Genomic DNA, 14,855 nt, shown 5'->3' on the forward strand with positions numbered 1-14,855 from the left:
GGGGGGGAGGGGCGGTAGTTACACTCGCAGTAGCACAGGAACAGAGCGGGAGGGAGAGAGAGAAAGAGAGCCAGGGACAACAACGTCACATTAGAAAGATATAGTAATCATCCACAACTATTTTCAGTTGCGGATGATTAAGGATTCAGAAAGTTTATTCACGCAGGCCCATTTGACAGACAATATGCATGTTGTTTTTGTTTTCATATTTTTTTTGTGTTTTGTGTTGTTTCACTTTAAATGTGTTTAAAAGGAAAAAGCTGAAAATTTAAATAGTTAAAAGTTGAAATGTGAATAGTTGGTTTTTGTATTATATGACTTATTTATTACATTTTATGTGGAGTGAATAAATAAAAGCATATTTACAGTGGTCCCTAGAGACAAAGCACGTATAAACTCCAAAACACGTAAAAACTCAGAAGCACGTACAAACTCCAAAACACGTACAAAAGACAACAGAAGTGCTCCAGAATGCTAGACGCAGTGTTGAGCTTTTGTTACCTAGTGGCTACACCAGCCAGGAAGTACCAATGACCGGATTTGGTGTGTGGTAGTAACAGGTAAATGAACATTATTTGAATATATATGAGTGCTTGTGTATAAATACACAAACAATACACATATGCTTTTAATTGTGTAATTTAAGTGATCTAGGTAGCTCTGTTTGGGAAGTTCAGTTAACGCTGGAAATGTGTTTTGGAGTTTGTATGTGCTTTGTCTCTAGGGGGCCACCGCATATATTTATATATAAACATATATAAATAAAACCACTTTTTTTTTGTTTACATTAGTAATTCCTTTTGTGCATAATTTTATATTATTGTTAATAATAAATCAATTAAAGCAACAAAACAACCTGAAGAGCCGGTTCGGAGCCGAAAGAGCCGGCTTTTTTTAGTGAGCCGAGCCGAAAGAGCTGGTTCTCTAAAAAGAGCTGGAAATCCCATCACTAGTCCTGACAGCTCTTATTGACTAAGCAATAAAAGAAGTCATCAGAGACTTAGCTTTCATGTCTTCCTAATATTTAAAAACACGAGTTTTTAATATATAAATAAAGAAAATGTTTCCATGTCAGAAATCAAGTTGTGCAACACATATCCATGTGATAGAGGAACTAAATACATTAGAATAAAACAACCATTTTGGAACAGGATCAGTTGTATCCAAAAAACTAGCGCACCAAAATTGAATATGTCACTGGAAGATCAATACGTAAAGTTTTGCCCAAACAAGGATCAGCCTCGAACAATGTCTGAAGAGGAGAAACAAAAGGTGAAAAATTCAATTTCATCAGCCAGAAATGCAATGACTTACATACATACCTTACTTGGATCAGAAACAAAATTCAATTTCATCAGCCAGAAATGCAATGACTTACATACATACCTTGCTTGGATCAGAAACACACAAGTAATACCAGCTTCCTCAAAATGCCTTTCTTACAGAAATTACAACTTTGCTTAAGCAAGGCGTTTTGAGAAAGCGAGTGTTTGTGCCGCGTTTCTGGTTTAAGCAAGCGACTTTGATGATGTCAGTGTTGTTCCGGAGCATTTCCTAATGATGAACTAGCATTTTAAAATACCACAATGACACAGCTTTTTAAACTATAAACAGAGTGGAAAAGAAAAAGAAAACATCAGTAGCTAACGTTTATTTACCTTTTGTTAGTTCTAATGAAACACTAACAAGCAGCACACCAACATAGTTGTGTAAAGTCATACAACTGTTTTTGTTTTTTTTTTAACTCACACAGCATATCCACAAGACTATTAGACTGTCTAACTTAAGTGTTTGGAACATCTAATGAACAACAAGAGAAAATGGCTTTTATGTCACATCATTGCACATATCATGACCCTAATTTAATGTAATGGGTTTCAACACGCTGCAATAAAGCATAACCAATGAAACGTGTTATTTGTCTGTTTGGCTTTGGTCTTGCTTTAAATTTCACACTATACAACACTGTGCATACTAATCATGCAATCACCCATCCAACTATTATAATTATTGTATTGACTAAATTTTTTTAATTTATTTTTTTACTTTAAACTTTAAGCAATGGTTTAAGCGGTGTCTCTCTCATCATTTTTCATGGGCCTGTCAGCGTTGAAGCTGACTCATGTGCACACACCACCACCACAAAACCCAGACATTAGAACAGTTATTTTCTACTACTCAAACTTCATTTCTTATTTATATATTGATCTGACTTATGTTTTAATTTACATTTATTTATTGATTAAGAATAAAAATGCTTTCTGTGCTAGGACCGAGTGTTTTACATTACACATGCTTCCTTTAGCCAGTATCATCAGAAGGCATAGCATGCATTGTCATTGCTATACAGAGATTTACCTATAAAGCCAAATAACAAAGACCAATTTGTTAAACAGCAGGAAAGTCTTAGAGACATAAAGACCTGAATGACCTCTAACTTCCTTGTTCTAAATTCAGGCAAAACTGAGGTTGCTGTACTCAGTTACATTGTAATAAGCCTGCCACATAACACTTCAAAATCTCCAGTGTTAAGATATCAATATTATGTTGCACATACAACTTGAGTCTTCTGCTTGCAAACTGGGCATCTAATCATACAGAAACCAGTTAACTTTGCCAGGCTTGCTTATTCAGCCATCATAAAGCAGTTCAATGAAAGAACTGAAATCAACTCTTCGTCTCTGTGGTTGGACGAGGTAGAGCTCATCTATCTTTAAAATCAAATGCAAACATTTATTTTCACAGAAATGTAAAAGTTACATTGAAAATAAAAAATCAATGTCACATTAAAAATAGACTTAAAGAATTATAAATATGACCAAATGACATCGGGTATTGAGTAGTTACAAAATGGAACATTACACTGAAACATTCTTTGAACTTTAACACATTTGTCTTTTATCACATTTTATTCTTTTATCGGGGAGGGACTTTAAAAAAGGTTCATGACCCGTCGTGTTTGTCTAAATGTACTGTATTTGTTTTATTTTTATCTGTAAAATATAACATGAATGCTAAAAAACTAAACATGAGATTCTTTTTGTGTTTTTTATATATTGGGAAAATTACAAAAAGCTCCCCTAATGTTACCTGTGTAACATTGTAGTTTTATATTGTGTTATGTTTACTATTTTTCTGTGTTTTTAAAGTATGGTAATTATAAAACTAAGCCTTACAGCAAAATCAGCAGTTGTATTTGGCTCACTATTTTACTGGTATTTAATGGCATTTGCATTATTTATAAGCTATTGTTATAAATTTAATACTGCTACACTGTGCATGATTTTACAGCACTTAATTAGGTAAAGTCATTAAGTTAATATTAGTTGTTTTATGTTAGAAAACGATAGGTTTTGGACAAAGCACAATTAAGCACATCAAAAGTGAATATTTCATTAAAGGATCAATACATTAAGCTTTTCTCAAACCACATCTAAACCACATCTCAAGAGTGGAAACAGGTGATGAAAAATCCTTTTTACTGAAAAAGGCTAATGTGAGATTAGTGGCATTAACAAAATGGTTTTTGTAAGTAGACAAACAGGAGAAATTTGTCCCACACCCTTTCAAACCCACAAGGTTGCATAATCATTGTTGCGTTATGCAAGTCTGTGGTAACAGTGGCATGGCAATGTACAGGAGGAATCACGCTCACAAAATAAATCAGTGCCTAATGAATAAATATTTTGTATTTATTTTTAAGGATTTAATGTATTTTAACTATTTCTTGTCATGGTTCTGGGTCATTTTGATCCAGTGTCCAGTTTCGTGTTCATGATTTTGGTTGTTTCAGTAATGTTTATTTTTCTGATGAGTCATCCCAGTGAATAAACCGCACTTTAAGTTAACCTCTCGGTTACGAGTCCTGCGTGTGGGTCCTCCATCCTGCCTGCTCCACAACACACTACGACTGCTCCTTGACATTTCTAAAGAATACAGATTAAACATGCACTTCAAGAAGTAGCTTCATTTACCTACTCTCATTCATAGCTTGTTTATTTAACCCAGAGTTTTGCTCAGCCTCAAACAGGCTTCATAAATGTTATAAATAAACTTTATTTATTACAGTCAGTCTTTCATAGACATCAAGTTGGAAAATATTGCTTCAAAACAAGTTGAACTTTTCTAGATAACGTGAGTGAGAGCAGAATTTATCCTCATGTTACTGGGGCTTAATGTTATACCTGGAGTATTTGGTTGTATTTATTTCTGCTGACATAAACTAGTTTTATTTGATATAAATATTTAAAAAAAACATTGAAATGTAGCTATTAGAAACACTAAAACAATGTTAGAGGAATGAGACAAACTGGAAAAAAAGACTTTTAAATGAATGTCTCCTCTTGGTTTACAAAAGTTTATATAAAATTCATTCAACACATGCAAGAAGGGAGAAAGAAAATAAAGATTAAAAATGAAAGATGTTTTGAATGACAAATATAAACAATAATACAATAATAAAGCCTCAGTCTGAAATTTTCCAGTTGACTCTCTTGTGTGTTGTGTCAACAAGTGAGTATGGAATTTAGTGGTAACTATTTTGACTTTAATTACTGTCAATATATTTCACCAGTTTTCAACTGTGAAGTTGTAAAATTCATGTCATCATGTTCATGCATAGTTTAACAAACCTGGGCTTGCTGAGCACTGCTTATCTGCTTCTCTCACACTGTCTAACATCAGCTCAATGCTCAAGTCATACTCAAAAGGAACAATGTCCCCAGAAATACCTCAGAGATCTGCAAAAGATACTTGAGACTAAAGATGATCAAGTAATGAAACTTATGTGTAAGTTCAATAAGGAAGATCTATGGTCTCACATCTGTCTCCCAAGTGCTGCCATCTACATTATATCACTCCCACTTTCCCACGCTGTCAAGTTGTTTGTGTCATTAGCGGTCTAGTCTATTGGAATCTAACTGCCAAACACCTCTATCGAAATTCTATTCATCAGTAAATCATGTTTTATCTTTTCAATCATCTCTCCTTATTGAAATACTAACTGTCATTACTGTTTCTCCAATTGACCTCAACTCTAGTGAACAACCATGTGAGGTGAAAAAAAGCAAGCATTCAAAAACTTTGGAACTTTGTCAAAAACATTTCAACTCTAAACGAATGACTCATTACACTTAAATTCACTTAAAGCTGCCGGCCCAGACAACATCCCCAGGCGGGTGTTGAGGAACGGCGCTGATCGGCTCTCTTGGGTCCTGGCAGACATCTCTAACTCCTCCCTCATCCAGGCAGCTGTCCCCACCTGCATGAAGACTGCTACCATCATCTCAGTCCCCAAGAGCTCTGCAGTGACAGCTCTAAATGACTATTGGTCAGTAGCCCTCACGCCAATTGTCACAAAATGCTTTGAGAGGTTGATTGTAGCCCACATTAAAACTACCATCAGTGTCACTTCAGACTCACACCAGTACGCCTACCGGAAGAATCGACCCGGAGAAGACGCCATTTCTTCTGTGGATCACACCACCCTCACCCACCTGAAGCAGAAAAACTCTTACATCCGTATGCTCTTCATGGACTTCACATCTGCTTTCAATACAATGATCCCGTAGACCCTAGTTGATATATTACTTACCCCTGGACTCAGCTCTTCTCTTTGTAACTGGGTTCTGGACTTCTTGATTAATAGGCCACAGTCTGTGAGGATCAACAATGTCTCCTCACCCTCCATAGTCCTCAGCGCTGGCTCCCTTCAAGGCTGTGTGCTAAGTCCCCTTCTGTTCATGCTGCTGACATATGACTGCTCACCTAACCACCCTGGTTTTCATATTGTTAAGTTTGCAGACGACACAGCTGTGGTGGGATGAATCACAAACAACGACAAGATCGGCTACAGGAAGGAGGTGGAACAATTGGAGGACTGGTACAGGAAAAACAATCTCTGCTTAAATGGGAAGAAGACGAAGGAGATGATTGTGGACTTCAGGAGGGGAAGACACACATACACACCCCTGCACGTCAGAGGTTCTGCTGTTGAAGTAGTACCCAGCTACAAGTACCTTGGTATGCACCTGGAAAAACAACACATCCAGTCTGATCTGGAAGGCACACCAGAGGCTCTACTTCCTGAGGCGGTTGAGGTGTGCAGGACTTGAGAGCTCAGTCCTCATCTCCTTTTATCGATGTGCGGTGGAGAGTGTTCTGTGCTCCGGCATCAACGCGTGGCACGGAAACTGCACTGTGGCAGAGAGGAAAGCCCTTTAGAGGGTGCTGAGGGCTGCACAGAGAGTTGTCGGAGGTAGCCTCCCATTCGTCACAGAAATATACACCTCCAGATGCAGGAAGAGGGCCACTTGTATCATGAAGGACTCCACTCACCCAACACACACACTCTTTGTCCCGCTCCCCTCAGGCAGGAGGCGAGGAGCATTAAATGCAAAACCACCAGACTGAGAAACAGTTTCATTCCAGAAGCTGTGAGACTTCTCAATGCATAATGGACAAGAAACTGCTACTGTAGCACCTTAATTACTACTGATACTAAAATATTTATACCTACACTTCTAAATCTACTCAATACTGTTACTCAGGTTGTTGCACTTCATTCATTTGTATTATTTGTATTACTTATCTGAATTATTTATTACTTATTTGTATTATTTTATTACTATTTGGTATTATTTTATTACTTGTCATTCTGTTGTTTTTATGGAAAACCGGGACCATGGGTACGTAATTCCATTCCACCTCATGTAAACATGCAATGAGAATGACAATAAAGCTTCCTTGAATCCTTGAATCCTAGATATGGCACAGAAAACTAGACACATAGACAAGCGCAAATACACTTTTCAGCAATGCATTACAGAGATTCATTCATGTGAGAGAATCTGAGGGAGGGATGAAACAAAAAATGTAACATTCTCTTTAACATTGTGATGGGAGATATCCGCAGCGCTGAAATACAGTGTGCAGAAGATTAACTACAAAATGTGCTTCTTAATTCACCACGATGTGTTCTACCCCTGTTGTTTTATGCAGCTCATTTAAATTAGAACAGGATGTGAAAAATACCACTGTAATTTGCTGCCAGACTGCAGAAGTGCAATTGCTTCTTTTGACAATAAAATGTTTCTACCAGGCACATTGTCATTTTTGGAACTGAAGTTGTAAAATGGAAACATATGTTCCAGACAACATTCATAAAACCTGAGCTTACACTATTATTTTGGTTAATAGCCCTACAACTCTCTCCCTCATGCTCCCTCATGGGTTTTCTGATTTTTGAGCCATTAATTTGCACTGTGCTTGGCAGGATGCTGATCCTGTAGTGAACTGGTTGCATTATTGTAAGTTAATGACAGCATTTGTTAGTAGATCACACTGCAACTGCAAGATCACAATTAATTTCCTCACTTACTAGATCTAACCGATAGCCTATAAAATTATCCATCCATCCATTTTCCCTTTTTTGGATTTCTTTTACTGAAGTAAAATAAACTCCATCCGTCGCTTTTCCCAGCTGACCTGAAGTAAAAATTAATTTATGATAATCCTAAAGGCTTCAACACAGACCTTACTAATGCAAACTGATTATTCAGAAACATATACACTTATCACAGCACAGTTAATATAGCTGATGATAATCACTAGAGAGCTTATATAAATTATCAGTTCATCAATAAATACAACAAAAAACAGTTTTCAGCTTTTCTCCTCTCCTCTCCTCATAAAGGATAATCCCAGTATACCCTGCACTAAAAGAGGGAATAAAGGGAACATTGAAGATGTTTTTTCCTTAGAATTTGGAGAATATGAACAGCTCCGATTATGGTTGCAATGCAGATAGTTGCGGGTGATGTCTCTCACTTAGAAACCTTGCTAAAGCACAATGAACTTTTGGAATGCATCCACGGTAATGAAACCCAACAGTAACACATGACTGCTACTTGATTGATATTGAATTTATGTTAAATTAAACACAATATTGTTAAATTCAGGATCTTCATCAAAAGTGAACAACCTGTCAGAAGTGCTTATAAATCATATTTTGATCAGCCGCTAATCTAATTAATTAATAATTTAGTTTCTATTACCATAAGTCCTGTATAATGAGAATGATTATTTTAATTAAACATGAAAGAAAATATTTAACATTTTTTATTTTATGCTTCAGTATCTCAAAATATTAGAATATTTGCAAAGAGTAATCATAAGGCAGTTTACCATTCAAAAATTAAGTTAGAATATAAGAAATGATATTGGGTAATGTTCTAAATGATGATCAATTATAATTTATATGTGATTTTGCTGATAGTTAATCATGCTTGGTACTAACAGGAATATAATCAAGTACAAGGTTAACCTAAATCTAATCTGAGTAATGAAATGATTCAAATAACAGGCCTCTCACTGAGATTCTGTATGGAGTGGCTTGTTTGTGGTAACAATGAACTTGGAGGATGTGTGTGAGAGGAATGGGACGGTAAAGTGAGAGAGACATTAAGGAGACACTAACCTTGGAGAATCTCTGACTTTACTGTGTAATAATTTTTAAAATAAGAATTTATGTTTCACAAACTGTTCACGTCTCACTTCACTCCTGTTGCAATCACTCTTGACTCCAACTGCACCACCCTTTCTTCCACCCTTACGGCCTTTGTACAGAAGGGCCTACTGTTCATCATACTATTGCACGTCTCTCATTCAGTATCATTACAGAATTGACATTGGCATCTTACCCGGAGATGATGCCAAGTTTGTGATGATGGAAAGATGGAAATTGGAAATGCTTCTGTTTTGAGATTAAAATAAAGTTTGCATTCCATTTGGTAATCATAGTCCTAGAATTTGGAGAAAGAGGCACCGATATCCCAATCGTGTATTGATTCTTTTGGCTGTATCTCTTAAAGGAATAATACCTCATTATTATACAAATCTTAGGACAATAGAAGCCATGCAGAAAGGTCAAGTTTGACAAAGAATATAAATCTAACAAAGTATAATAAAATAGCTAGTACTGTCGGGTTTAGAGGGCTTAGGGCTACTATTTCAGCAGTAGTATACATTGCTTTATACATTGCCATCATGATTAACACACCCTGAAAACTGCTGCTCACTCAGGGACCCAGCTTTTTGTCTTCACGGTGTTCTGACCCTCTAGTGAGTCAATCTTTAATAAGGATTAGTCCATTTCAAACCAGACAACAGTTTAGCAAATGTTCCTATTTTACAGCCAGTCTCCCACCCCAGCTTCCTCAAAATGCTTTGCATAATTTTACAACACATTGCTGTTTTTTTCTGGGTTTTTTCATCTGTATTTCTATCAGAGAATGAGGAAAAAATGCTTGACAACACATCGCTATTCCTACCTTCATTAAAAAGTGATTACCTCACTTTTTAATGAAGTCCTGATTTCCCTTTCAATTTCTCCATAATTTAAATAAAAACATTTAAATATATTTTGTTTAGCAGGTGCACAGATTTTCATGTGAACTTCATGAACAAATCAGAAAATTTGAGGATTTAGAAATATTTGAAAACACAAGAGGTTCCAACATAAGGAAAATGCTTATAGGTTTGGAATACATGCCCAAATTTCTGCGTTAATTCTATTGAAGAGGAGATTAGTGGCATTAACATAATGGTGCTTGTAAGTAGACAAACCAGAGAATTATCCCACAGTCTTTCAAACCCACAGGTATTTTAAAATTCAATTTCATCAGCCAGAAATGCAATGACTTACACACATACCTTGCTTAAATCAAAAACACAGCAGAAACACCACAAACATACATGTGTACCTTGCTTTGACCAGAAGCACACAAGTTATACTAACTTCCTCAAAACGCCTTGGTTACAGAAACACCAACTTCCTCAAAATGCCTTGCTTGCAGAAACGGTAACTTTTCTTAAGCAAGGCATTTTGAGAAAGAAAGTGTTTGTGCTGTGTTTCTGGCTTAAGCAAGGGACTTTGATGCTGCAGTGTTGTTTTGGAGCATTTTCGCTGTTTCATCATTTAGCAATGATGAACCAGCATTTTAAAATACCACAATGGCACAGCATTTTAATCTGAAAAAGAAGGGAAGAGGAAGAAAAAAAAACATCTGTAAGTATCATTGTACAAATCATAAAACGAATTTAATGTGATGCTCCGATAAGGCATACCCAACGCAACATGTTATTTGATTGGATGGCTTTGGACTTGCTTTAGTTTTTACACCATACAACACTATGCATGCTTAACATTCAGTCACCCATCCAACTATTAACACACTGAAAGCACTGATTGTTACACCTTATTGACTACCACATGTTTAAACTTTTCTTTTTGGTTTTATGTTACTTTTTTTAATCAATCAGTAAATCAAGCCTTTATTTGTCACATGCAATGTCACACATACATATTACCTGCTGTGAGAGACTGAGTTCCTAGAGGAGGGATGTCCAAATGGACAGTTTTTCTTCCAAACTGTCCATTTGGAAGAAAAAGATTTCATTCACCTCTGAGCTCAGCCAAGTATATTTATCTTTTATCGCATTTATCTTTTTAGTCTTTCCTCAGGGAAGAACTCTAAAAAGATTTGTTTTTGAGAGCCTGCATGTTTGTCTAAATGCACTGTAGTTATTACTATCTGCAATGTATGACATGAATTTGTCAATTATATTTTTTTCATATTTTGGTATTTTTATTGTTTATTGCTATAAATTAAACATGTAATACATTGTACATTTCACAGCATTTAATTAAATGAAGAATACGAATTAAAATAAAATTAATATGTTAGAACAGGATAGGTTGTGTCAAAAGCACAGTTAAGCACACCAAAAGTAAATATGTCATTAGATGATCAATGCTCAAACAAGCACCTCTAAACCACCTCTCAGGAGAGGAAACTGAGGGTGAAAAGTCTTTTTTTAACTGAAAAAGGCTAAAGTGAGATTAGTGACATTAGCAAGATGGTACTTGTTAGTGGACGGATAGGAGAAAAGTTTGTACCAGTTTCAAACCCACAGGGTTGCATAATCATGGCTGCGTTGTGCAAGTCTGTTTGTAGTTACAGGTCAATGCAAATGAACCTGAGGAATCGTACAAACCAAATCAGTGCTTAATATGAGAATGAATAAACAACTTGACTTGATCACTGTATTTTTCCATGATTTTAGATTATGAATTGTAATTATTTAATTACTTAAAGTTTGCAGATTAAGCATTTGTTTCAGTAGCTTCAGTTACCTACTTTCATATATAGCTTATTTATTTAACAGTGATTTTTGTTCTGCTCAAAATACCTTAAAGGTGATTAATACATTTTTACTATCCAATTGGTATAAATGTATTAATTACATATTAAATTAAATTTTAATTACAGTCATGCTTTCATAGACATCAGGTTAAAGAATATTGCAAAACAAGTTGAGCTTTTCTGGGAAATGTGAGTGAGAGCAGAATTTATCCTCATATTATTAGGGGCTTAATATCAAGAATTTTGATTGTACTTATCTGGACTGACATAAACTAGTTTCAGTTAACAAAAAAATAATTAAAAATGAACAATTTTGTTGTATAAAAACGCGAAATGTGGACTCAGTTGCCATGTGAAACATCGGCTGCTTATATGGCCTTAGGCTTGCAAACCTCAGAAGAAGGAGACAAACTGGAAAGAAATCTTTTAAATGAATGTCTTCTCTTGGTTTGCAAAGGTTTATGTAAGATTTTTATTAAAGGATTTTAGCTACCGCTCACCATTTGTCTGCAGGCTTTATTAAAGGAGTGTATGATGAGCCTGCATGCAGCAATGAAACGTACTCCCGTGCTGTGCAGGTTGTGGGTTATGGTACTGAGAATGGAAATGACTACTGGCTGGTCAAGAACAGGTAAATACCCGCATGTGATGTCTATATTAAAATTCATGCATTTCGTTCCTGCTAACATTCATTGAGTGCTGATACACAGCTGCATAAAGGCATCTTATTTATGGCTTCACAACAAATTACAGATCTACATGCTGTCAATCTGTCAGTGTGAAAGCAACCATTATCTCCTAAGTGTTGTTAATTTCTTTCTTTCTGCAGCTGGGGTATTAACTGGGGAGAGCAGGGATATATTAAGATGAGCAGGAACAAGAACAATCAGTGTGCAATTGCTACTATAGCAAGCTACCCTCTGGTCTCAAGAGGCGGTAAGAAACTCAGCTGTATCTTTCTTTCTTGTTCTAGCTTAACCAAAATTGGTTCAAAATTACATATAAACATCTCAACCCCTGATAATCTGCACAGATTAGGCTAAAAATATGTTTGCATCCTACAGATAATTAATTGATGTTTTTATTGTATTTCCAGGTCCTGCACTTTCCTCAGTGAGGTGGAAACCAGTGGTGCTTATTTTCTTTATGTATTTAATTAGGTAATTAATTAATTAATTAGCAAGTTTTGTAATAACATATTGTTTTGTTTCTGGTGTGTTGTTGTTGATTAGGGGTATAACTCTTTAAAAGTTATCAATAAATGTGGGGGGAAAAAAATGTTGCACACTGAAATATAAAAATTTCCTTGTGTGTTTTTCAGTGTGTTGGTGATGTGTGGTTTTTAGCACGCATTTTTCAGAGAGAGATATTTTGCATCTGTGTGCACAGTTTTCTGCAGACTTTTGTGTTCCCCAAAGAATAAAACCTGCTTACTGATCAATTCCTGTTTTTTCCTGTAGAGCCTCCAAGGATGATATTTTTGTTTAAATGAGTTTAAATATCTTTAATTAATTTTTTTTTTTACCATTTAATGAATGTCTCAACCTGCAGTTGGTACTTCATAACAAATTAATAACAGTTTGTTAGTAGTAAAACCTGTGCCTTGTGGCTACAATGACAATGAAATGTATAGAAAGACTCTACTGAATTATAGTCAGGTTTTATTTTTACAGTGTGAGTTCACAGCAACAGTGGCCTCAAGCCCTTTCTGTCAACAGAGAGAAACCTCCAGCAGAACAAAGTTCAGGGAGTGACTGCAATCTGCCTTGATCACGTGGGGGTGAGGCGAAAAAATGATGAGTCATGCACCTGGAGGAGGTCCAAGTCAAACTCCAACAGGAAATAAACAAACTGACTTGATCATCTTCCTCAAATATGATTTCCAAAGATTGCAGATTAAGGGTGTGTCCCATGAACTAGATTCAGTTCCTTTACCTTCTCTCAGAGTTTATATGTTTAACAATAAATTTTGCTCTAATCAAATTACATGAAAGGACCTTTGATGTTACAAATGCTTGCTTTATCTTATTCACGCCTAATTTCAGCACAACTAAACTAGTTTCAGCTCGTATGGCAAGTGGAGTTTACCTGAAGGCAAGCTGTTTGTTTTGGCTGATGACAAATAACAAAAGGCGAAACCTAAATCTTGGGAACGCTGAAATTAAACTCGTCACAGCTAGTATGGGAAGTGGAGTCTATCTGAAAGTGAGGTGTAACAAAAGCTCAGCTAAACACAACAACAGAAGACAAGACAAGGAAAAACTAAAATAGTGCACATTTAACAATTGAGAAAACTGAAAAGGAAAAACAGAGACACATAAATGAACATAATATGGAAATCCTGAGAAGGCAGGATGGAGGCATGAGGAAGGAATTACAGTAAACTCTAAAGCTACTAGAAAAAGAGAACAAACATTAATATGCTTAGAAAACATAAAAGAAATATACACAATAAACAAACCAGGAATCAAAGACAGAATGTTTAAGTAAAGCAAACAAATAAACAAATTCAAAAATGCTGGGTAGCTGAGCCTCCACTCAGGAAAAATGATTCTTTGTCCTTATTATTATTATTATTATTATGATGATTATTATTATTATTATTATTATTATTCTTAAGCGATTATTTTGAGAAAAAAATGCAACTGAAATATTTTAAAATCAAAGGTTTATTTAGACAAATAATTAATCCATCCATCCATTTATTTTTAAAGTAAAGACAAGAGAAACAACCCTCCATTTGTGTTAATGTTTGTCCACCAGAGGGCAGTCTAAGCAGTGTGTTTACTTTAAAATTATTTTTCAGGCTCTAGATGCTCTCCACTGTACACTTGTAAAAGGCCAGAGCCTCCTCAATAGGGAGGCACATAAGGGTGGTAAGTAAGCATATACTTTAGCCTTTGCACACACTGTGCTTCTGCATTTTGCATATTTTTTGATAAAGAAATAATGACACGGTGTAACATGTTATGTTTTGCAGTTCATGTGAGGTTGTGGTTACTTCATTTTAAGAACATTGTAAAACCTTAAAATTTGAAAGGGGTTTACTTCCTGTTTTTTTTACTATAAAAATATGTTGTCTAATTTGTGTTTTTCACATTGTGAAATTCACTGCACAACAAAATGAAGTTAATGGTTTTGTTTTATTCAGAATGCTACGTGGTGTAAGCGTGAGGGTGAAGTTTGAGTCTCATTTGCATATAAGCCTGTGATTAATCACGTTTCAATCCACTGGGATGAGTGTGGAGGTGTTGCTGTTACTCTTCTCAGAAATGGCTACAGATTTTAGTAGAGTCTGACAGCGGTATCACAGTAGGGGGGCAGAGTTGGCTCAACAAATGTCACTAGTATTTTTAAAGAAGCAAAAAGACATGTAAATTTCCGACATGAAGAGATGGAGTGACATGTATGAAAAAGAGAAGAGGAAGATGAGAGATTATTTTCATAAGTAAGGACTGCTCATACAAGCCAGTGACCTTTGCCAAGTTTTCCGCTTTCACCATGACAAAGTAGTTCAATGCAAGAACTGAAACAAAGTCTCCCACTCTGTGATCAGGTAGAGCTTGTCTACTTTTAAATTAATTTCCAGGCATTTATTTTAAAAGGAATACAAAAGTTATACCGAAAACAAGGTCTGTCACTTTTAAAATA

The 14,855-nt window shown here is 35.6% G+C and overlaps 1 protein-coding gene across 1 annotated transcript in view; it reads left to right on the forward strand.

Moving 5' to 3' along the window:
- Positions 1-12,634, forward strand: part of LOC109195816 (testin-2-like) — a 41,339-nt gene extending 28,705 nt beyond the window's left edge. The window contains exons 4-6 of the mRNA XM_019348535.2: positions 11,718-11,835; positions 12,034-12,140; positions 12,301-12,634. Coding sequence (XP_019204080.2) covers positions 11,718-11,835; positions 12,034-12,140; positions 12,301-12,368 — 293 coding nt within the window. The 3' untranslated portion in view covers positions 12,369-12,634. The remainder of the gene's footprint in view (positions 1-11,717; positions 11,836-12,033; positions 12,141-12,300) is intronic.
- The last annotated feature ends 2,221 nt before the right edge of the window (positions 12,635-14,855 follow it).

Source organism: Oreochromis niloticus, linkage group LG19, assembly GCF_001858045.2.
Source record: "Oreochromis niloticus isolate F11D_XX linkage group LG19, O_niloticus_UMD_NMBU, whole genome shotgun sequence".
NCBI lineage: Eukaryota > Metazoa > Chordata > Actinopteri > Cichliformes > Cichlidae > Oreochromis > Oreochromis niloticus.